The 23,965-nt window shown below is 49.0% G+C and overlaps 1 protein-coding gene across 1 annotated transcript in view; it reads right to left on the reverse strand.

Annotated features, from left to right (window-relative positions):
- LCMT2 (leucine carboxyl methyltransferase 2) overlaps positions 1-23,965 on the reverse strand; it is a 394,048-nt gene that overhangs the window by 35,168 nt on the left and 334,915 nt on the right. The window contains 1 exon segment of the mRNA XM_083170637.1: positions 15,627-15,762. Within this exon segment, the coding sequence (XP_083026763.1) occupies positions 15,627-15,762 (136 nt within the window).

Below are 23,965 nucleotides of genomic sequence, written 5' to 3' on the forward strand. Positions count from 1 at the left end.
TGCTCTTTCCTTCCCGCACACTACACTACCGCTGCTTCCCTGAACCCTGATTCATGCACACACTACTACTACTATCCTGCACCCTCCACACAGATCTGCTACTACCCTGCACCATCCTCACCACACACACTACACTACTGCTGCTATCCTGCACCCTCCTACCTGCACACACTTCCGCTGCTATCCAGCACCCTTCCTCCTGCACACACTGCACTACCGATACTACTTTGCACCCTTATCCCCATACACACTACACTAATGCTGCTATCCTGACACAAACACACACTACACACACCACTATTATCCTGCACCCTCCTCCTTGTACACACTACTGTTTCTACACTGCATACACCTCTCCATATGCACTACACTACCGCTGCTATCCTGCACCCTCCTTCCCGCACGCTCTACACTACCGCTGCTATCCTGCACCCTCCCTCCTCCCCGCACACACGACACTCCAGCTGCTACCTTGCACCCTCCTCTCCACACACAATACACTACTGCTGCTACCCTGATCCCTCCTCCCAGCATACACTGCACTACCAATGCTGGATGCACCCTCCATCCCACTGCTATCCTGCATCCTCCCCTCCACACACTACACTACCACTTCTATGCTGAATTTTCCTAACCACACACTACACTACCATTGCTATCCTGCACCCTCCTCCTCACACATGACCGCTGCTACCGAGCACCCTCCTCCCAACACACTACACTACCAATGCTATCCTGCACCCTCCCCGCACACTCTACACTATCGCTGCTATCCTGCACCCTCCTCTCTGCACAAAATGCACTACCACCCAGTACCCCCTACCTGCACACACTACACTACCACTGCTACCCTGTACCTCCCTACCTGCACACCCACTACACTACCACTGCTACCCTGTATCCCCCTACTTGCACAAACTACACAGCTACCCTCCCTACCTGCACAGACTACACTACCACTGCTACCCTGTACCCTCCATCCCTCCACACAGTTCCGCTACAACCCTGCACCCTCCTCACCACACACAATACACTACTGCTACTATTCTGCACCCTTCTCCCTGCACACACTACACTACCACTACTAGCCTACACCCTCCTCCTTGCACACACTACACTACCGCTGCTATCCTGCAAACACTTCAATATCGCTGCTATCCAGCACCCTCCTTCTGAACACACTGCACTACCGGCACCCTCCTCCTTGCACACACTACACTTCTGCTGCTATCCTGCAAACACTTCAATATCGCTGCTATCCAGCACCCTCCTTCTGAACACACTGCACTACCGGCACCGTCCTCCCTGCACACAATACACTACCACTGCTATCCTGCACACTCCTCCCCTCACACCATATAATACCACTGCTATCCGGCACACTCCTCCGCACACACTACACTAACGCTTCTATCCTGCAACCTCCTCCCCACACACACTATTGTTGCTACCCTGCACCCTCCTCTCCGCACACAATACACTACCCCTGTTACTATGACCCTCCCTCAATGCACACACTACACTACCACACTGCAACCCTGCACTCTACTTCCCACACACACACTACTGCTGCTACCCTGCCCTACCATTGCAACACTGAACCTCACTCCATGCACACACTTCACTACCACACTGCAACTCTGCACCCTCCTCCCCGCACACACTACACTGCCGTTGCTATCCTGCACCCTTCTCCCCACACACTACACTACCACTGCTACCTTGCACTTTCCTCCCCACACACATTACACTGCCGCTGCTATCCTGCACCCTCCTCCACACACACTATTACTTCTGTTTTGCACCTTCCTCCCCACACACTGCCGCTGCTGCCCAGTACCCTCCTACCCGCACACAACACACTACTGCTGCTACCTTGCACTTTCCTCCCCACACAAATTACACTGCTATCCTGCACTCTCCACACACACTATTACTTCTGTTCTGCACCTTCCTCCCCACACACTGCCGCTGCTGCCCAGTACCCTTCTACCCGCACACACCACACTACTGCTGCTACCTTGCACTTTTCTTCCCCACACACATTACACTGCTATCCTGCACCCTCCTCCACACACACTATTACTTCTGTTCTGCACCTTCCTCCCCACACACTGCCGCTGCTGCCCAGTACCCTCCTACCCGCACACACCACACTACTGCTGCTACCCTGCACACTCCTCCCTGCACACACTACACTACCGCTGCTACCTTGAACCTCCCTCCATGCTTGCATTCTCCTCCCAGCACACACTAAACTACCACACTGCAACCTCTTCCCCACACACACTACACTACCACTTCTACCCTGCACCCTCCTCCCCGCACACACTACACTACCACACTGCAACCTCTTCCCCACACACACTACACTACCACTTCTACCCTGCACCCTCCTCCTCGCACACACTACACTACCACACTGCAACCTCTTCCCCACACACTACACTACCACCCTGCACCCTCCTCCTCGCACACACTACACTACCGCTGCTACCCTGAACCACCCTCCATGAACATACTACACTGCAACCCTGCACCCTCCTCCACACACACACTACCAGTGCTATCCTGTACCCTCCTCCCCCCACACACTACTGCTGCCCAGCACCCTCCTCCCTACACACACTACACTACCAATGCTACCCTGATCCCCTCTCCCTGCACACACACTACACAATTATTTATTTACAATGTCTTATATAGGGCAGCAGATTCCATTGCGCTTTACATTTGTAAACAGAGATAAAACAACCTGGGTAACAACAGACAGAGGGCCCTGCTGCAAGCTTACAATCTATAGGGACATAAGAGGGAAACACAAGGACAGGCACCAGTAATAGCATAGCTTGTAGGTCCAGAGCGGAATCTATATAATACATAAGTGCCTCAGAGAGTTATGCATATGGAACTTAAATTTGATAGGCTTGAAGGAACTTGAAAGGAGAAGTGGGAAAAATTAAAAAGTGCAATTCTAAAAGCAACAGAACTTTGTGTCAAGAGAGTTAGGAAAAACACAAGGAAAAAGAAGCCACTGTGGTTTGCAAAAGAAGTAGCAAGTATTGTGAAAGCAAAAAAGTTGGCCTTTAAGAAATGTAAGCAGACGCAGAATAATGAGGACAAAGAGGTGTATCTTGTTAGACAGAAGGAGGCTAAGAAGGTAATCAGATGTGCAAAAGCACAGGCTGAAGAGAAAATGGCCCAATCAGTGGGTTAAGGGGGGAAAATGTATTTTAGGTATATAAGTGAAAGGAGAAAAACAAAAAGTGGAATAAAAAGACTAAAGACAGAGAGTGGAAGTCTTCTTGAGGGGGACAATGTAATAGCAGATCATATTAATAATTATTTCTGCTCAGTATTCACTGCTGAAAAAGAGGGGAATGGGCCACAGTTAAGTTGCAAGTATAGTCAGAAAACTGAGGGAGAGACAAGTACATTTACAGAGGAGAAAGTCCTCACAGAACTCTCAAAACTGAAAGTGGATAAATCAATGGGGCCAGATGGGATACATCCAAGGATACTAAAAGAGCTTAAAGGGGAGCTGGTAAAACAAATAACAGAATTATTCAACCAATCACTAGCTACTGGGGTAATCTCAGAGGACTGGAAAACAGTGAATGTAGTCCCACTGCACAAAAGTGGAAGAAAGTAAGAGGTAAGCAATTATTGACCAGTGAGCCTTACATCAGTAGTAGGGACATTGATGGAAACACTCTTAAAACAAAGAGTTGTAGAATATCTCAAAACCAGCAATTTACAGGATCCGAAACAGCATGGGTTTACTGGGGGAAGATCATGTCAAACAAATCTTATTGACTTTTTTGACTGGGTGACTAAAGTAATAGATCAAGGTGGGGCTGTAGATGTAGCTTATCTAGACTTTAGTAAGGCTTTTGACACTGTCCCACATCGCAGACTGTTAAATAAACTTGAAAGCTTGGGATTGGATTCTAAGATAGTTGAATGGATAAGAGCATGGTTGCAGGACAGAAAACAGAGAGTTGTTGTAAACGGAGTACAGTCAAAGGAGGGAAAGGTTACAAGTGGAGTACCCCAGGGATCTGTACTTGGACCGGTGCTTTTTAATATATTTATTGGTGATATTGCAAATGGAATTGAGGGTAAAATGCACCTTTTTGCAGATGACACAAAGGTATGCAACAGGGTTGACACACCAGGAGGGGTAAAACAAATGATTGATGATCTAGGTAGATTAGAGGAATGGTCAAGAGAATGGCAACTACAGTTTAATGCCAAAAAATGCAAAATCATGCACTTGGGTCTCAAAAATCCAAAGACTAAATATAGTATAAATGGCACTAGAATGGAAACTACTGAGGGGAAGAGGGATCTAGATGTCACTATTTAAGGGGACTTAAAGGCAGGTAGGCAATGTAACAAAGCAATGAAGAAGGCAAGTCAGATGCTTGTTGCATAGGTAAAGGTATCAGCAGTAGAAAGAAAGAAGTAATAATAATTTATTTATTTATTAACAATTTCTTATATAGCGCATACATATTCCGCAGCGCTTTACAGAGGATAATTGAACACTCACATCAGTCCCTGCCCCAGTGGAACTTACAATCTATATTCCTTGCCACATATACATGCACACAGACATTCTAGGGTTAATTTTGTTGGCAGCCAATTAGCCTACCAGTATATTTTTGGATTGTGGGAGGAAACCGGAGTACCCGGAGGAAACCCACGCAAGTACAGGGATAATATACAAACTCTGCACAGTTAGAGCCATGGTGGGAATCAAACCCATGACCTCAGCACTGTAAGGTAGTAATGCTAACCATTACAGTAATGCTAACCAATAATGCCTCTATATAGGTCATTGGTACAACCTCATCTAGAGTACTGTGTTCAGTTCTGGAGGCCATATTTCCAGAAGGATATAAATACATTAGAGACTGTACAAAGAAGGGCAACTAAAATGGTGCATTGCCTACATCACAAAACGTACCAGGAAAGACTAAAAGATCTTAATATGTATACTTTGGAGCAGAGAAGGGAAAGGGGGGACATGATAGAAACATTCACATATATCAAGGGCTTTAACAAGGTACAGGTGGGAGACATTCTTCACAGGAAGAGGAGCAGCAGAACACGAGGACATGCACTGACACTAGAGGGAGGAAGGTACAGGTGGGAGCCATTCTTCACAGAAAGAGGAGCAGCAGAACACGAGGACATGCACTGACACTAGAGGGAGGAAGGTACAGGTGGGAGACATTCTTCACAGGAAGAGGAGCAACAGAACACGAGGACATGCACTGACACTAGGGGGAGGAAGGTACAGGTGGGAGACATTCTTCACAGGAAGAGGAGCAACAGAACACGAGGACATGCACTGACACTAGGGGGAGGAAGGTACAGGTGGGAGACATTCTTCACAGGAAGAGGAGCAACAGAACATGAGGACATGCACTGACACTAGAGGGAGGAAGATTCAGGAGAAATGTGAGGAAGAATTACTTCACAGAAAGAGTAGTAGATAAGTGGAATAGCCTCCCATCAGAGGTGGTAGAGGCAAATACAGTAGTACAATATAAACATGCTTGGGATAAGCATATTGATATCCTTACAAAAAATAAGGATCAAATATGGTTTGAGGTAACATGTTTAAAAAAAGGGGCAGACTAGATGGGCCAAGTGGTTCTTATCTGCCGTCAAATTCTATGTTTATATGTTGCCTGAAGAGGTGAGTTTTCAGGGAACACTTGAACGTTTGGAGACTAGTGGAGAGTCTTATTGTGCGTGGAAGGGCATTCCATAGGATGGGAGCAGCCCGCTGAAAGTCCTGTAATAGTGAGTGGGAGCTAGTGATCCGTGCAGAAGAGAGCCGCAGATCTTGTGTAGAGCGTAGTGGTCGAGATGGGAGATATTTTGTGAGAAGTAAAGAGATATAGGGACACATTTATCAAACCATATTTGCGGCTAAATCCCCGAAAACGCACGTTTTTGGGGTTTAGCCGCAAATACGAAGTATCCCCTAAATGTATTATAGGGGGGCCGCAGCAGGAATCTCCGATCCCTGCTGCGATCCTCCCTACAGCACCTCCGGCCGCATCCCCCATAGGTTTCTATGGGGGATGCGAAGCTGTCCGATGTATCAACATCGGGCAGCCCGGCTTCGCATCCCTGGGCTATCGCCATTCTGATATGGCTATATCCCATTGTAGCCTATGGCTACACATCGCACTGCCGAGTAGGGCAGTGCGGTAAGAGGGGTCGGCGGGTGTCAGCGCATAACCGCGCATGCACAGACCCCCGGCTTCCGGGTTAGCACTTCGCAGGGACGGGCTCCTTTCGAGGCCCTGTCCCTGCAGTGCCAGGGATGATACATCTCAGTGATCTGATCGCATTTTACAATGCGATCCTGGGCGGTAATAATCCGCCCGGATCGCATTGTAAATGCGATCATGATAAATATGCCCTATAAGCTGGTGCAGTATGGTTAATAGCTTTATATGCGAGTAGAAGTGTTTTATATTGAATACGGTAAGATACAGGTAACCAATGGAGGGACTGGCAGAGCGGATCAGCAGAAGATATGCATCTTGCAAAGGAAGATCACTACCGCTGCTATCCTGCACCCTCCTCCCCACACACTACACTACCACTGCTATCCTGAATCCACTGGCGTAGCTACATATGTGGCAGACCCCGCGGCGGCTTGGGGGAGCGGCGCCAGCGGGGTCTGTGGTGGGTGCTGCTGGTTGAACTGACAGGCAACCCAGGCAGCAGTGAGCGCTGAGCTGGTCCTGCCCTGTACATATCTAATGAGCGGGGACCCAGTGCAGTGCATATTGAATGAGCGGGTCCTGCCCTGTACATATCTAATGAGCGGGTCCCCAACCCGTGCATATGTAATGAGCGGGACCTGCTCATTACATATGCACGGGAGGGGACAGCTCATTACATATGCAAATAGCAAAAAAAAAATCACATAAAACGCGCTGGAAACATTGTATATGAAAAATAAAAATTGAGTTCAATATCTAAGGAAGCCACTGAATCCCCCCATGGAGGCGGGGAAACGAGTCATTGCTATATTTCTTCATTGAGCAATTCTCTAATATCCGGAGTATAGGAGGACCATCACCTTGCTACCTGCCAAACTCTACAGCTCTCATGTTACCACTATCTCCCTTTCAAGGGCTTCCAGAAGTCCAATAATCTGGATTGCTGCTGAATACAGCTACAAGTATACTAAACCCGGTATATAACTGTAGGTACAGGGAGGTTTCTCCCCATCTTTTTAAAAATGTTAGTGTGCCTGGCCAGAGAGCCCATGCCTCTATCTCTCTTGAAGTGGACATATCACCTATCCATTATAGTGGGATACTATAGAACTGGGGACAACAACATTTCTTGGGACATTCATTAACTTCTTGCTGTGTCAGAATTTCTGTTTTCACAAGCAGAGGCTTACCTACTAATTATCTCTGGTGCGGAAATTGTGTCAAAATAATCATTTATTTATTATCCTATTTTATGTTTTATATTCGAAAGTAAAAGGGGATTTTTGTAAGAACTTACCGTTCAAATCCTTTTGTCTTAGTCCATCCTGGCAACACAGCTCAACCATGTGATGTAGGAGGGTCCGCAGGAGCAAGGCATCTATGCTGACTTCCCAGAATTCCTCAGTTCAACTTCTAAAGCACACTAGGATACATTACTCAGTACAACGCCTGAACATATCAATATGCACAATCAAAATAACCAATAACATAACAATACATGAACGGTAAAAAATTACTGAGGGTAAGGGAGGGATCGCTGTGTCGCCAGGATGGACTCAGAGAAAAGGATTTGAATGGTAAGTTCTTACAAAAATCCCCTTTTCTCTTTCGTCCATCTTGGCAACACAGCTCAACCATGGGACGTTCAAGAGCAGGTCCTTTGGGAGGGTACGCTCAGGCTTACAGTTCTCATCACTGATTGCCCAAATTAAGCACCCTCCGAAGTGAACTTATGAAACCTATAGAATTTTGTAAAGGTATGAACAGAGTACCAAGTGGCAGCCCTGCACAACTCCGCTGTAGCCCCATGACGCACAGCCCAAGAAGAAGCAACTGACCTGGGGGTATGGGCATTAATCCTGGAGGGAAACGGTCTGCCTACCTTAGTGTAGGCAAAAGCAATTACTGACCTTAACCATCTAGCAATGGTCTGCTTAGAAGCAGGCCACCTTCTCTTATGTACGTCATAAAGTACCAAAAGCTATTCAGTTTTGTGAACATTCTTTACTCTCTCAATATAGATGCGCAATGCGCGAACAACATCCAGTTTCTTCAACTTGTCCCTATTTCTAGCACCCTCAGGAGGACCAAACATCGGGAGTACAATCTCCTGGTTTAAGTTAAAGTTTGACACTAAACTTAGGTACTGTTCTAAGCACAGCCCTGTCATCATGGAAAATCAGAAATGGAGACTTGCAAAACAAGGCCCCCAATTCTGAAACTCGCCGGGCCGAAGCTATGGCCAACAAAAAGGTAACCTTTCAAGAAAGAAATTTAAGATCAGCCAACCAGAAAAGCCTCAAACGGAGGTTTTTGCAACACCGACAAAACCAAAGACAGGTCCCAAGGCATCACCGGCTGCCTATATGGGGGTTTAAGTCTCATAACTCCCTGCAAAAAAGTCTGTACTTCTGACAAAAGAGCTACCCTTTTCTGAATGAAAATGGATAAGGCCGACAACTGCACCTTTAAGGACTACAGGCTAAGCCCTGCTGAAAACCCGTCCTGGAGAAATTCCAAGAGTCTAGAGACCCTGAACCTTTTTTTACACCACCTGATATAGATCTTCCAAACATGGTGGTAATTTGCAGCTGATACAGGTTTGTGAGCCCTAAGCATAGTCTGGATAACAGCATCTGGAAAACCTTTCTTCCTTAATAAGGAGGTTTCAAATGCCAGGCCGTCAAATTCGGAAGAGCTAGGTCCAGGTGCAGAAACAGTCCTTGTTTAAGTAAGTCCGGTTGAAGAGGAAGATGTTAAGAGTCCATCGACAACCTCAGTATGTCTGAATACCATGATCTCCTGGGCCAGTCCGGTGCAATCAGTATGCAGGGTTCACAAATACTCGCGCTATAGCGAGTATTTTACCCACTTTGGAGCACCAGTGACTAATTTTTTATGAATGGCTGGGTCCCCTGGGACCCAGCCATTTCGGCGTGCACGCCGTGTTAAGAAGTGTGACAAGGGCGGAGGGATCTGTTTCCCCCTCAGTTGTGATACGACCATGGAGAAGACACAGTGTGACTTACAGGCACTTCACACATCTGTGGGTACGAAAATGAAAGGGTCCCTTGTCACCACATTGCACGGAAGCCGTGCAAGTTGGCTCCTGCACTGTGCCTCAACAACAGACGGCTGGAGCCAACACCAAAAGCAGCTGCTCAGCAGGGGAACAGAGCTGTGGCTGGTGTGAGGACGGAGCACGAGGAACTGAAACCAGCATTGGGGGCCAGAACCAGGGAGGTGTGACAGTGAGGACGGAGCAGGCCTGGGTAGGAGGTAGAGGTAAGAGGGGTGGTGGTCCATTTAGCAGGCTGCTTGGCTGTGTCATGTAAGGGGATTTATTGCTAGCCGGACTTGGGCTGCAGACTTCCCTCCTACTCTCCTACCTCGCGGTGCTGCTCTCTTGTGTGTCACTGTCACCTCCTCCAGGCTCTGAGTGCTGGCTGTTAATGGCTCACTCGTCCCATCCTCCAGTCACTGCACGGCTGGCAGAGAGGCTGCAGTTCACCAATTGACTCTTAACAGGCAGAGCTGCCTGTAGGGGAGTAGCCTATAGACTCTGCTGGGATTTCACTAACCCTATCCCTCCTGTTCCTGCTGCCATTAGTTTTACAATCCTGATCGGTGCAGTACAGGTGTCCCTATTCCGACATTATGCCTTTTTCTAGTATATGTGTATCTTGCTTTATGTGAGTGGGCAAATTGCCAATTGACCCCCCCCCCCCCCAACCCACAATAGCCACAGTTTTGGGGTGCTCAAATCTATGTTTGCTTGCCAAAAAAAAAATAGGCTCAGGCTGGCCCTTGGCTCAGGGTATATGCCATATGGAAGAGAGGAGGAGGCTTCTGTATGTGCCATGCTGGGGAAGGGGAGAGGAGGCTTTATTCCGTTGGGACCCAGAAAAGGTCAAGTAGGACCCCAATTTTTGTAAGTGAGGGGTCCAAGGGACCCATCATTTTTGGGGGTTTTCGCGATCACTGAGTATGACTTGTACCTCCTGCGTACTCACTCTCTTTATGACCTGAGGAATCAAAGGAAACAGAGGGAACATGTAGGTGAGGTTGAAACGGTCCGAGAATAGAACCTGGGAACCTGACAGTTGTGTCTGGACGCCATCAAGTCTATCTCTCGGAGCCCCCAGAGCATCACTATTTCCTGAAAGACTTCCTGATGTAGCGCCCACTCTCCTTCCAGCAGCTCTTCCCTGCTGAGGAAATCCGCTTCTATATTCCGGATTCCCTGAATAAACACAGGCGACAGAGCAGGAATGTTCACTTCTGCCCATTGGAAAATCCGCAAGACTTCCTGCATTGACATCATGCTGCAAGTCCCACATTTATGATTCAGGTAAGCCACAGCCGTGGCATTGTCTGACTGCATTCATACAGGTGATCCCTTCAGGAAATTCTCTGCCCGTACAAGAGTCTTCCAAACCACCCTGAGCTCCAGGATGTTGATCGGCAGAGTGGATTCCTCCTTGGACCACAGACCCTGCAATCTCAAGTGTATGACCACTGCCCCCCAGCCCCTGAGACTGGCATCGGTCGTGACAACTAGCCAATCCCACAAGCAGAGGGAACACTCCATCTGCAGAGACTCCAGATCTGTCCACCATAACAAGGAGTCCCTTGTCTCTTGAGACAGTAACAGCCATTCCTGTTTCATGGTTTTTGAATTTCCTGACCAACAAGCCAGAATGTTCCACTGAAAGGTTCTTGAATGAAACCTCACAAACTGCATTGTCCCAAAGGTGGCCACCATCTTGCCTAATAGCTTGACACTTTGCCAAACTGTTGGATTCGGAGACTGAAGATTCCCCAGGACCAACTGACGTACGTCCACCACTTTGGACTCTGGAAGAAACACCCGATGCAGGTGTGTGTCCAAAATAACCCCCAGAAACTGAAGTCTCTGTATGGGCGTCAAATGAGACTTCAGGAGATTTAACAACCACCCATGGTCTCGTACATACTGTGTCGCAATGGAAAGATGATCTTGCAACTTCTCTGCCTTGAACAGGAGATCGTCCAAGTACGGCATAATCACTATCTCCAATAGGCGTTGAGCCGCTGCCATGACAGCCATCACTTTTTGATGCGCACATGAATATAAGCATCTTGGATGTCTACCGATGCTAGAAATTCTCCCGAATCAATGCTTAAAAGCACTGATCTCAGAGACTCCATGTGAAAATGGTCCACCCCCACAGGTGTAGGTTTAAAGACTTCAAATTTAGAATGTGTCTAAAAGACCCATCTGGTTTGGGGACCAAGAAAATAATGGAATAAAATCCGCTCTCTTTCTTTCTTCCTAAGGTATCGGGACCACCACACCCTTCTCGAGTAGCAACGTTGCCGCTCCCAAGAGGGCTTTCCGCAAGCGAGCTTCCCGTGGCAGGGGCGTTGAAGCGGGGAGTCTCTGTCCCGTCATGCAGAGGACTTATCCTCACTTTTGGATGGGTGTTTCTTGGCAAAGGCCCTGAAACGGGATCTGGGTGCCCTCCCCGTGCTGGCTGGAAACTTTCCTCTTTCTGCCTGTTCTCTATTTGACACACCCCCTCGAAAGGTGGAACAAAAGGATGGCTAAAAAAAAAAAAAAAAACTTGGACACTGAGTTCTTAGACGTAGTGGGCAGGAAAGTGCTCTTTCCCCCTGTGGCTTGCTTTATATAACGAACTCAAGTTCAGCCCCAAAAAGCAGTTCACCCTTAAAAGCCAAAGCCTCTAGAGACTTCTTGGATTCCCTGTCAGCTTCCTAAGCTTTAAGGCAGAGAGCACTCCTCGCTGTCACGGGTGTGGCCGACACTTTTGAAGCCATCTTGGCGCCTTTTTCCCCAGCCTCACACATACTCTGCAGCACACTTAAGCTTTTCAGCCAAGGCAAAAGTTTCAGAGTCAGGCTGGAGTTGATTAGCCGTGGATTTAGACAACCTGGCAACAGGCGCATCCACTAAAGGCGTCTTTTCCCATAATTTTACATGCTCCTCTGGCATTGAATACATGTTAGCAAACCTTTTAGGCAAGAGAAGCTTCTTATCAGGAGTTTTCCATGCTTCTCCCAGTAAAGCTATCATGCCCACATCTCTGCATATTTTCTTGTACACACAATGAGCAGGTACTTTATCTTCCTCTTAAAGATTTAAAGTCTGCTTAACTGCAAGGATCAAATCCTCAATGCCAGGGTCAGAAGATTCAACTTCTTCCCCCTGGTCCCAAAAGACATCCTCAGTGCACACACCTTCCTCATCCGAATCAAAATTCAAGAGGGGAGGTGTGGATAAGGGGTGTCTGGGAGGAGTGACCTCAGGGGTTTTGGCAAACTGTTCCATAAATGTAGCAAGTACCCCTGAGATGGGGTAATAGAGCCCACAGATGGTTGAGAGGGGAAAAGGGGGTCAGGAGATTTCAACAAGTCATCTCTATGCCTATTTAAAGCCTGTACCAAGGCATTCATAGACCTCCCCAAAGCAGCCGCCCATGCAGGTTCAGACTGCTCAGACCTCTGGGCTTGAGCCCCACGGGGCGCAGACTCACATGAGGGGCACAAATCTCCCTGACCCATCTGTTCAATGGTTAATTTCACACCACAAATCTGCAGTTAATTACCATGGCCGACGCTCCCTCCCCAAGAGCAGCAGCACTACACCCTTCAGTCATAATTACACACAGTGCACAATGTCAGGCGTTTGCACAGCATAATGTAACCTTGTACTTATCTGTCTGCGCTGCTGCAATGGATCCTCAGCGATCACCAGGGAAAGTGCTGCCCAGGAGAAACTTCCACTCTGATCTGCAGTGTGAAATCCTTAAGCTCCGCAGTGTGGAGAGAAAGGGCACCAGAACAGAGAGCAGGAAGAGACCAAGTCTCTGCTTCAGCGGGGAAGGAAGCCTATTGGTGCCTTTTCCCCCTTTAGCCGCTCCTACCAAGTGTTTCTCCTCACCTCCAGTGTCTCCCCTCCTTCTGGGACCACTTGGAAGCATCTAGCCATGATGGACTCCTGTAATAGGCTTCAATTCCATCTCTGGATTTCAGCCTATAGACCAAGTCTCTGCTTCAGCAGGGAAGGAAGCCTATTGGTGCCTTTTCCCCCTTTAGCCGCTCCTACCAAGTGTTTCTCCTCACCTCCAGTGTCTCCCCTCCTTCTGGGACCACTTGGAAGCATCCAGCCATGATGGACTCCTGTAATAGGCTTCAATTCCAGCTCTGGATTTCAGCCTATAGACCAAGTCTCTGCTTCAGCGGGGAAGAAAGCCTATTGGTGCCTTTTCCCCCCTTTAGCCGCTCCTACCAAGTGTTTCTCCTCACCTCCAGTGTCTCCCCTCCTTCTGGGACCACTTGGAAGCATCCAGCCATGATGGACTCCTGAAATAGGCTTCAATTCCATCTCTGGATTTCAGCCTATAAACCCCTTAAAATGGCAGCTGCCATAGCGGTTACCGTCCCCCAAGATCCCCCCTAAGTAGGGAGCCGGTTCAGGACTCTCCCCGGGGCCCAGGAAACCTCTCTACATGGATGTTGAAGCGCTGTGCAGAGAGGGCAGACAGCGTCCTTCTGCATACAGAGAGCTGACCAGACGCGCTTCTGTCAGCCTCTGCTGCGCTCTCAGTGTGCATAATTGTCGGTGGGCACCTAAAACGAACTGAGGAGTTCTGGGATGCAGAAGGGGAGGAGCCTGTCTCTCAAAGAAGTCAGCATAGGTTGCTCCTGCGGACCCTTCTACATCCCAAGGTTGAGCTGTGTTGCCAGGGTGGAGGAAAGAGAAATGATGTTTTATTTTACATTGTGTATTCTATCACTGCCCAGTGAATATTAGTGTAATAAATATTTTTTTTTTATATATACAATGTTTCCAGCGCATTTTATGTGATTCTTTGCATTTTCTGGAAATAGGCATTTCCTTATAAAAATGCTGCTAGAACCTGCTGCGAGCTTATACATATATTCCAACAGTATTTGTATACAGAAGGGTATATGGTCTATACCTAATAATTATTATAATTTTTTAGCAGAAGACACTGTGTTTTTCTGTATCATTACATATGCATGGGGCGGGGAACCGCTCATTCAATATACACTGAACTGGGTCCCCACTCATTAGATATGCACGGAGTGGGACCAGCTCAGCACTCACTGCTGCATGGGTCACCTGTCAGCTCAGCCAGCGGTGCCCGTAGTCCATCCCCTCATGGATCCGCCACTCCCTGCACCCCAACCTACAAACAATACTATACTGTCAGTTTTCACTAGACAGGAAGTGGAAAAAAAAACATTGACAATTTAAACTTTACATTGTTCCCAATTACTTTTTTGGCCTGAAATTTTGCATATAGCACCTGGCGACAGTTCTACGCGTCCCATTCTTATTTCTACTCAATACGTCCAACCGCTTCTGAGGTTTATCCCCTCAAACACTATGTCCACATCTCAGGAATTCCTTATGAGAGAATTATTTTGGTACTTGTTTCCTAGCACGGCGCCCGTCGGGTCCCATCGCATACCATAACTTAAGTTATGCAATGGGACCCGATCAGACCCGACCGACCTGATTTTAGGCATTTAAAGACGTTCCCATACAATTTTAAAATCGCGTCGCATCACATGCCATTACAATGGCATGCGATGCGATTTTACATTGTACAGCCACCATGATGGCTGATTACAATGTTAAATGACCCCCCCCCCCCGACCCGATTTTTATTTGTATGCCCACCATGATGGTTATTAGTATGTCAAATGCCTCCCCATTGTTAACGCCACGCCATGATCAACGCTAACCGGAAGCGTGGCGAGCGCAGCGAGTCCGCGTCCTCCGTCCTTTTCATACCCCCATTATCCACGCCGGCGTGGAGTTGATAATATATAGTGTGGCGAGCGCAGCTAGCCACGAGCCGGAAGCATGGCGAGCGCAGCGAGCCCCGCGGAATACATGTCAAGTAATGCGCGTCCCCACGCTTCGGGCTATATAAAATCAACTCCACGTCGACGTGGATAGTGGGGGTATGAAAAGGTCGGAGGACGCGTACCGCCGCCCTTCGCGGGCTTGCTGCGCTCGTCATGCTTCGGGTTGGCGTTGATCGTGGGGTGGCGTTAACAATGGGGGGCATTTGACATACTAATTAACCGTCATGGTGGGTATACAATGAAAAATCAGGTCTGGGGGGCATTTAACATTGTAATCCGCCATCTGGGTGGCTGTACAATTAACGGTATAATCGCGTTGCATCGCATCGCATCGCATGCGATCGATTTCACACACCCAATGCCACACAATGTAGATCAGTGGTGCAGTGCTAGGAAACAAGTAGCAATATTTTTATTTGATTCAGCCTTCATATAAGGGAATGATTGTGCACACACATACATACTTACACTGTTAATCTGAAATTCAGCAACATGCCCTGTTATGAGGTCCACTATAGTAAGTCCAGGAACACTACGAGACTGAATCCACACACCACCAACCAGAAGGAGTTTCTCACCAATGACATGGGAACAGTGTGAGTATCTAGAGAAAAAATCAGAATAAAATGAAAAGTAAATGTAGACTAGCATATTAAACTTGTTTTCAGAGTAGAACTGGTATTAGTAGTAGCATAGAATATGAAACTAGTATTCAGAGTAGAAGGTATATTAAACTAGCATTAGTAGTATGTGACGACGCGGCCTGTATCTCGTGCCGCACAGTGTTAGAATACTGCTTGGGATTGGATTCTAAGATAGTTGAACGGATAATTGCGTGGTTGCAGGACAGAAAACAGAGAGTTGTAGTAAACGGAGTACAGTCAAAGGAGGGAAAGGTTACAAGTGGAGTACCCCAGGGATCTGTACTTGGACCAGTGCATTTAATATCTTTACTAGTGATATTGCAAATTGAATTGAGGGTAAAATGTGCCTTTTTGCAGATGACACAAAGGTATGCAACAGACACACCAGGAGTAGTAAAACAAATGATTGATGATCTAGGTAGATTAGAGGAATGGTCAAGAGCATGGCAACTACAGTTTCATGCCAAAAAATGCAAAATAATGCACTTGGGTCTCAGAAATCCAAAGACTCAATATAGTATAAATGGCACTATAATGGAAACTACTGAGGAAGAGAGGGATCTAGGTGTCACTATTTCAGGGGACTTAAAAGCAGGTAGGCAATGTAACAAAGCAATGAAGAAGGCAAGTCAGATGCTTGGTTGCATAGGGAGAGGTATCAGCAGTAGGAAGAAAGAAGTAATAATGCCACTGTATAGGTCATTGGTACGACCTCACCTAGAGTATTGTGTTCAGTTCTGGAGGCCATATCTCCAGAAGGATATAAATACATTAGAGACTGTACAAAGAAGGGCAACTAAAATGGTGCATGGCCTACATCACAAAACGTACCAGGAAAGACTGAAAGATCTTAATATGTATACTTTAGAGCAGAGAAGGGAAAGGGGGGACATGATAGAAACTTTCACATATATCAGGGGTTTTGACAAGGTACAGGTGGGAGACATTCTTCACAGGAAGAGGAGCAACAGAACACGAGGACATGCACTGACACTAGAGGGAGGAAGGTACAGGTGGGAGCCATTCTTCACAGGAAGAGGAGCAACAGAACACGAGGACATGCACTGACACTAGAGGGAGGAAGGTACAGGTGGGAGACATTCTTCACAGGAAGAGGAGCAACAGAACACAAGGACATTCACTGACACTAGAGGGAGGAAGGTACAGGTGGGAGACATTCTTCACAGGAAGAGGAGCAGCAGAACACGAGGACATGCACTGAAACTAGAGGGAGGAAGGTACAGGTGGGAGACATTCTTCACAGGAAGAGGAGCAGCAGAACACGAGGACATGCACTGACACTAGGGGGAGGAAGGTACAGGTGGGAGACATCAGTCACAGGAAGAGGAGCAGCAGAACACGAGGACATGCACTGACACTGGGGGGAGGAAGGTACAGGTGGGTGACATTCTTCACAGGAAGAGGAGCAGCAGAACACGAGGACATGCACTGACACTAGAGGGAGGAAGGTGCAGGTGGGAGACATTCGTCACAGGAAGAGGAGCAGCAGAACACGAGGACATGCACTGACACTAGAGGGAGGAAGGTACAGGTGGGAGACATTAGTCACAGGAAGAGGAGCAACAGAACACGAGGACATGCACTGAAACTAGAGGGAGGAAGGTACAGGTGGGAGACATTCTTCACAGGAAGAGGAGCAACAGAACACGAGGACATGCACTGAAACTAGAGGGATGAAGATTCAGGGAAAATGCGAGGAAGAATTTTTTCACAGAAAGAGTAGTAGATAAGTGGAATAGCCTACCATCAGAGGTGGTAGATGCAAATACAGTAGTACAATTTAAACATGCTTGGGATAAGCATATTGATATCCTTACAAAAAAATAAGGATCAAATATGGTTTGAGGTAACATGTTTAATAAAAGGGGCAGACTAGATGGGCCAAGTGGTTCTTATCTGCCCCATGGGCTCTGCTAATTTCTATCATGTTATTGGTGGTATGCTGTATAATATTGTATTGAATTGTGCTATTAGTGTATTGTATAATTACGTTTGTCATGTTTGGAATATTTTGGTAAATTGATAATAGGAATATTAGCTGATTCAGCCAATCAGCGTGCACCGTGCGGCCAGTGTTTTCAAAACAGAAGCGCTTCCCGCGCCGCCGCATAGTGCTAGTTATTTCTTATTCACTGAAGAGACCCCCCACCACCACCAGCTTAAGCTTTATACTCAGCACCGCAGGAGGTACCCGCGTGGCAAGGACACCACTGCAGGCTTCTGTCAGAAGCCGGCATGGACCTCCTTTGCACGGGGGCGAGAGGCGAACTGCCTGTGCATGGACTTGCTGACGCTCTGCCCGGAGCACAAATGCCAAATGTCAGTAATTAAATGTAATAAATAATGTAAGGCGCAGAGTATATTTGCAACAAGGAGGATACAATCGACAGGCAAATATCTTTCATAATAGTTTTTAAGATATTGATCTGCAGAGTGAAACTTTAAAAAGTAGCAGCTTTATCTGTTCATCACAACCAGCGGTGGAGTCAGCAGAGTACAGCACAGGCTGGGTCCCTTCTAGTGCCGGTGCTCTGGCAGGAAGGGCATTTCAGGGGGAGAAGGGAGCTGGGCATCTCAGGGGTAGAGGGCAACAGGACATTTCAGGGGGAGTAGGGAGCTGGGTATCTCAGGGGTAGGAGGGAGCTGGGTATCTCAGGGGGAGAAGGGAGACGAGCATCTCAGGGGGAGAAGGGAGCCGAGGAGCATCTCAGGGGGAGAAGGGAGCTGAGCATCTCAGGGGGAGGAGGAAGCTGGGCATCTCAGGGGGAGGAGGAAGCTGGGCATCTCAGGGGTAAAGGGGAACAGGGCATTTCAGGTGTAGGAGGGAGCTGGGTATCTCAGGGGGAGGAGGAAGCTGGGCATCTCAGGGGTAAAGGGGAACAGGGCATTTCAGGGGTAGGAGGGAGCTGGGTATCTCAGGGTGAGAAGGGAGCTGAGCATTTCAAGGGAAGAAGGGAGCTGAGTATCTCAGGGGGAGGAGGAAGCTGGGCATCTCAGGGGTAAAGGGGAACAGGGCATTTCAGGGGGAGGAGGGAGCTGGGTATCTCAGGGGTAGGAGGGAGCTGGGTATCTCAGGGGGGGAAGGGAGCCGAGCATCTCAGGGGGAGAAGGGAGCTGGGCATCTCAGGGGTAAAGGGGAACAGGGCATTTCAGGGGTAGGAGGGAGCTGGGTATCTCAGGGTGAGAAGGGAGCTGAGCATTTCAAGGGAAGAAGGGAGCTGAGTATCTCAGGGGGAGGAGGAAGCTGGGCATCTCAGGGGGAGAAGGGAGCCGAGGAGCATCTCAGGGGGAGAAGGGAGCTGAGCATCTCAGGGGGAGGAGGAAGCTGGGCATCTCAGGGGGAGGAGGAAGCTGGGCATCTCAGGGGTAAAGGGGAACAGGGCATTTCAGGTGTAGGAGGGAGCTGGGTATCTCAGGGGGAGAAGGGAGCTGGGCATTTCAGGGGGAGAAGGGAGCTGAGCATTTCAGGGGGAGAAGGGAGCTGAGCATTTCAGGGGGAGAAGGGAGCTGGGCATCTCCGGGGTAAAGGGGAACAGGGCATTTCAGGGGTAGGAGGGAGCTGAGCATCTCAGGGGGAGGAGGAAGCTGGGCATTTCAGGGGGAAAAGGGAGCTGGGCATCTCAGGGGTAAAGGGGAACAGGACATTTCAGGGGTAGGAGGGAGCTGGGTATCTCAGGGGTAGGAGGGAGCTGGGTATCTCAGGGGGAGAAGGGAGCCGAGCATCTCAGGGGGAGAAGGGAACAGGGCATTTCAGGGGTAGGAGGGAGCTGGGTATCTCAGGGTGAGAAGGGAGCTGAGCATTTCAAGGGGAGAAGGGAGCTGAGTATCTCAGGGGGAGGAGGAAGCTGGGCATCTCAGGGGGAGGAGGAAGCTGGGCATCTCAGGGGGAGGAGGAAGCTGGGCATCTCAGGGGTAAAGAGGAACAGGGCATTTAAGGGGTAGGAGGGAGCTGAGCATTTCAGGGGGAGAAGGGAGCTGAGCATTTTAGGGGGAGAAGGGAGCTGGGCATCTCAGGGGTAAAGGGGAACAGGGCATTTCAGGGGTAGGAGGGAGCTGGGTATCTCAGGGGGGGAAGGGAGCCGAGGAGCATCTCAGGGGGAGAAGGGAGCTGAGCATCTCAGGGGGAGGAGGAAGCTGAGCATTTCAGGGGGAGAAGAGAGCTGTGCATCTCCAGGGTAAAGGGGAACTGGGCATTTCAGGGGTAGGATGGAGCTGGGTATCTCAGGGGTAGAAGGGAGCCGAGCATCTCAGGCGGAGAAGGGAGCTGAGCATCTCAGGGGGAGGAGAAAGCTGGGCATTTCAGGGGGAGAAGAGAGCTGGGCATTTCAGGGGTAAAGGGGAACAGGGCATCTCAGGGGTAGGAGGGAGCTGGGTATCTCAGGGGGAGAATCGAGCTGAGCATTTCAGGGGGAGAAGAGAGCTGGGCATCTCCAGGGTAAAGGGGAACTGGGCATTTCAGGGGTAGGAGGGAGCTGGGTATCTCAGGGGGAGAAGGGAGCCGAGCATCTCAAGGGGAGAAGGGAGCTGGGCATCTCAGGGGGAGGAGGAAGCTGGGTATCTCAGGGGGAGAAGGGAGCTGAGCATTTAAGGGGGAGAAGAGAGCTGGGCATCTCCAGGGTAAAGGGGAACAGGAAATTTCAGGGGTAGGAGGGAGCTGGGTATCTCAGGGGAGAAGGGAGCCGAGCATCTCAGGGGGAGAAGGGAGCTGAGCATCTCAGGGGGAGGAGGAAGCTGGGCATCTCAGGGGGAGGAGGAAGCTGGGCATCTTGGAAGAGGGGAACAGGGCATCTTAGGGGAACAGGGCATCTTAGGGGTAGAGGGGTGCTGGGCCTCTCGAGGAGAAGGGAGCTGGGCATCTCAGGAGGGGGATGCGCTCACACACACTGTCACTCAGGGCTGGAATAAAATCTGTGTGGGCCCTGGAAAAAGGTCTATGCCCCCAACCCACCCTGGCACCCATGGAGGCATTCCTCGTTACCACTGAGGCATCCTCTCCCCCAGCCCCCATGGAGGCACCCCCCCATGGAGGCATCATCTCCCCCAGCCCCCATGGAGGCATTCCACCCCCCCACGGAGGCATTCCACCCCCCCCCCCCATGGAGGCATTCCCCCCCACTGAGGCATCCTCTCCCCCAGCTCCCATGGAGGCATCTTCCCCCGCACTGCAGCATCATTTCCCCCACCTGGGCTGCGCAGGGAAGGGATCCAGGGAGCGGGGTCCATGAAGTGCTAGCGGGCAGGGGAACTCTGCGGCATATGTAAAGTCAGCAGCGGGGTCCCTGCGGTGGATGGGAACTTGTAGTTCCCATCCGCCACAGGGACCCCACCGCTGATCTCACATAGCCTGCAGGGACACCCTGCCTGCCAGCGCTACCTAACCCTGCGCTGCCAGATCCTGCTGCATGCCACCCACCAGCCGCCTGCCCACCTGAGAAAAGCTGCAGAGTCCAGACAGGAAGTTCCGGCTGGTCAGAGCGGCGGTGAACAGCTTCCTGCTGTGGGAAAGGCTGTGAGAGCTGGGCGGCCAGGTATAGACTGAGTGAGGCATTATAGGGATGGCCGAGGTGGCTGTGTGACCGGCCGGGCTATCCCCTTCAGTGATTGCTCAGAAGCCACCACATAGCAGAGATCTACAAGGCATTCTGAGCGATCACTTTGACTTTACAAGCAGGGCTGTTATTCATCGGGGACCCACGGGACTGCGCATCCATTTTGCTGTGTGGGTTACACACACAGCGATATTCAGCCACTTTCTGAGCGGTTTAGTAAAATTATGAAAAAATCATAAAGAGGCTTAATATCGCTCCGTGTGTATGGCCCTATAGTCTCCAGATCTCATCAAACTCTCTATCATCCTGATGGCTATGTTATAAATAGACAGGGCAGGGTATAACAAGGGCAATGAGCACTACTGGAGGGGAGAAACCATTGAAGCTCCCTTGAATTAGATACTGAACTTATAACTATGCCCTATGTATATCAAGGGTTCCTTTCAACAAATATACACAATCCCTCTCATACGCTCCAATGTCGCACACCACCTATAAGTATTGACCTCCATAGTAGGCCCTATTTTTATATAAAGGTTTCTTTGCAAGGTGTCAATTCTCATCCCTCTAGGGTCACATACACCAATCTCAGGGACACTTTTGGAACGAAAACTCACCTCAAACAGAGGCCCTATATGTGCCAAAAGGCTTCTTCCTTGGTGGAACCCAGAAATTCATGCCAAACACCCATCCATAAAAAAGGATTTCATTCAACATAACATAACATAAAAAAGTGATAAGAAAAGTCCAATAAATATTATATAGAAAAATTCCTTTAAAAAAGGCAAATAGAGGGCCGGGATCCTCCACTATTGACCTGAATCTGGATCAGGACCAATATGGTGTCACGGATCTGCTTATTCAAGCTTACATGACTTGTGATTCTGCTGTTTCTCAGTCTCAGTCTGAATCAGTTCTGTCTGCATTCATGCTGCCAGTCAGTCTATGCATTGCTGGCTCCTTGATTGTGCAGCTGCGTAGAATCCAGTCTAAAACTGAAATCACCTGTAACCCTTTGCTGTCCTGTTCCCTGTTGCTCACCTGTTAAATTTACACTGAAGTCTCCTGGATTCCTGCCTCAGTTTGCAGAATGCCCTCAGAATGTCCTTTCCTCCAATCAATGCAAAGCAGGGGGGTTAAATATCCTGCTCACAGACCCAGAAACTGCCTTCAGCAACTTGTCTTCCTGCTGCATGTGCTGGATGCTCTGTGCAGTTCAAGCCTGCTTCCTGGAATCCCTGCGTGAGTCTTCAGCGTTCAGCTCCCAGAGGCTCTGCTTGTCCGGCTGGTCCAGCGCTCCCGGTCTGGTCCACAAATTGTCCAATTCTGCTCCAGTTTCTGCTCATCTAGTTCCTGTGTTTATCCTCGGTTTTCTTCAGTTATTTGTTATATGCCAAGTCGGCCATTTCAGTTCTGTTATCTCAGTCACCTGTTCCTGTGTCAACGCCAAGTCAGTCATTTCAGTTCAGTTATTCCCATCACCTGTTCCTGTGTCAACGCCAAGTCGGCCATTTCTGTTCAGTTATTCCCGTGACCTGTTCCTGTAGTAAAGCCAAGTCGGCCTTTGGTTTCCATTATACAGTCGGAGTGTCAACACCAAGTCGGCAAGTTCAGTTCCTTTATTTCCTGTGTTCATTCTACGGAGGTCTACCCGGTCATCCCAGTCATACTCCAGCCTGTCCCAGCCAGTCAGACTTTTATTCGTCCCACTTGCCTTCTGACCAGAAACTCCTACATCAAGTCCTCAACTGCGCAACCTCTCACCGTTAGTGGGGAGCACTTCTAGGGAGGGGCCGCGACCTGCTGTCCAGACGCAGCGAAATCCAAACCTCCTTGCGGGGGTCCCTGGCGAAGACCGCTGGGCAGTTAGACTCCGCGCCCTCATCAAGAAGTTCAGCCAAGTCTCACATCCAGGGGGTTTATGCCCAGGTCCTATATCCAACCCGCTACACTTCCAGCTCCCCAAACACAGCCCGTCCCAGTACCGCAGCCTGTGACTGATCCACAATAGCCATCCAGTGTGACCGTTTGCACCAGCCACCAGACCACCACGGGTCACGACTGAGTCCACAAACTCCTAGTCGTGACATATGGTACCAGATGGAAAAAGTAGGTTCCCAGCAGACTATAGTGCCCCTCCACTCACCAAAATGTTCCAGGCCAAACTAGCCCTTTTTCAAGGTGAGGAATATATGCTCTATGACCAGGTATTTATACCTGACTGTGTATAACCATCTAGTTAAAATCTAGTCAGTACCAGGGATCATCCCACCATACAATAAACCAACATCCTAACTAATACAGTCAGATTCCCCCTCCCTAACAAAGCCAATATAACATTCACATGATCACCATTTAAATGTATTTCAGAAATAAGATGAACCAATCTATATAGAGCCTCTAGCGTGGCACCCCCTCCCAGGGCTCCATGATGTATTTTGTTGTCATCACCACATCACAGCTGATTCCACTGCCATGGGTTTCTATGCAAGTCCCTCCTTGTTACTTCCGACCTATGAGATGCATGGTTTCCGTCTCACGGACCGCATCCTGCTTGGTGCTGGAGTCACCGGAAGTCTGTTCTCATTGCTTC

The sequence above is a fragment of the Crinia signifera genome, chromosome 2, assembly GCF_055691185.1.
Source record: "Crinia signifera chromosome 2, ASM5569118v1, whole genome shotgun sequence".
Classification (NCBI taxonomy): domain Eukaryota; kingdom Metazoa; phylum Chordata; class Amphibia; order Anura; family Myobatrachidae; genus Crinia; species Crinia signifera.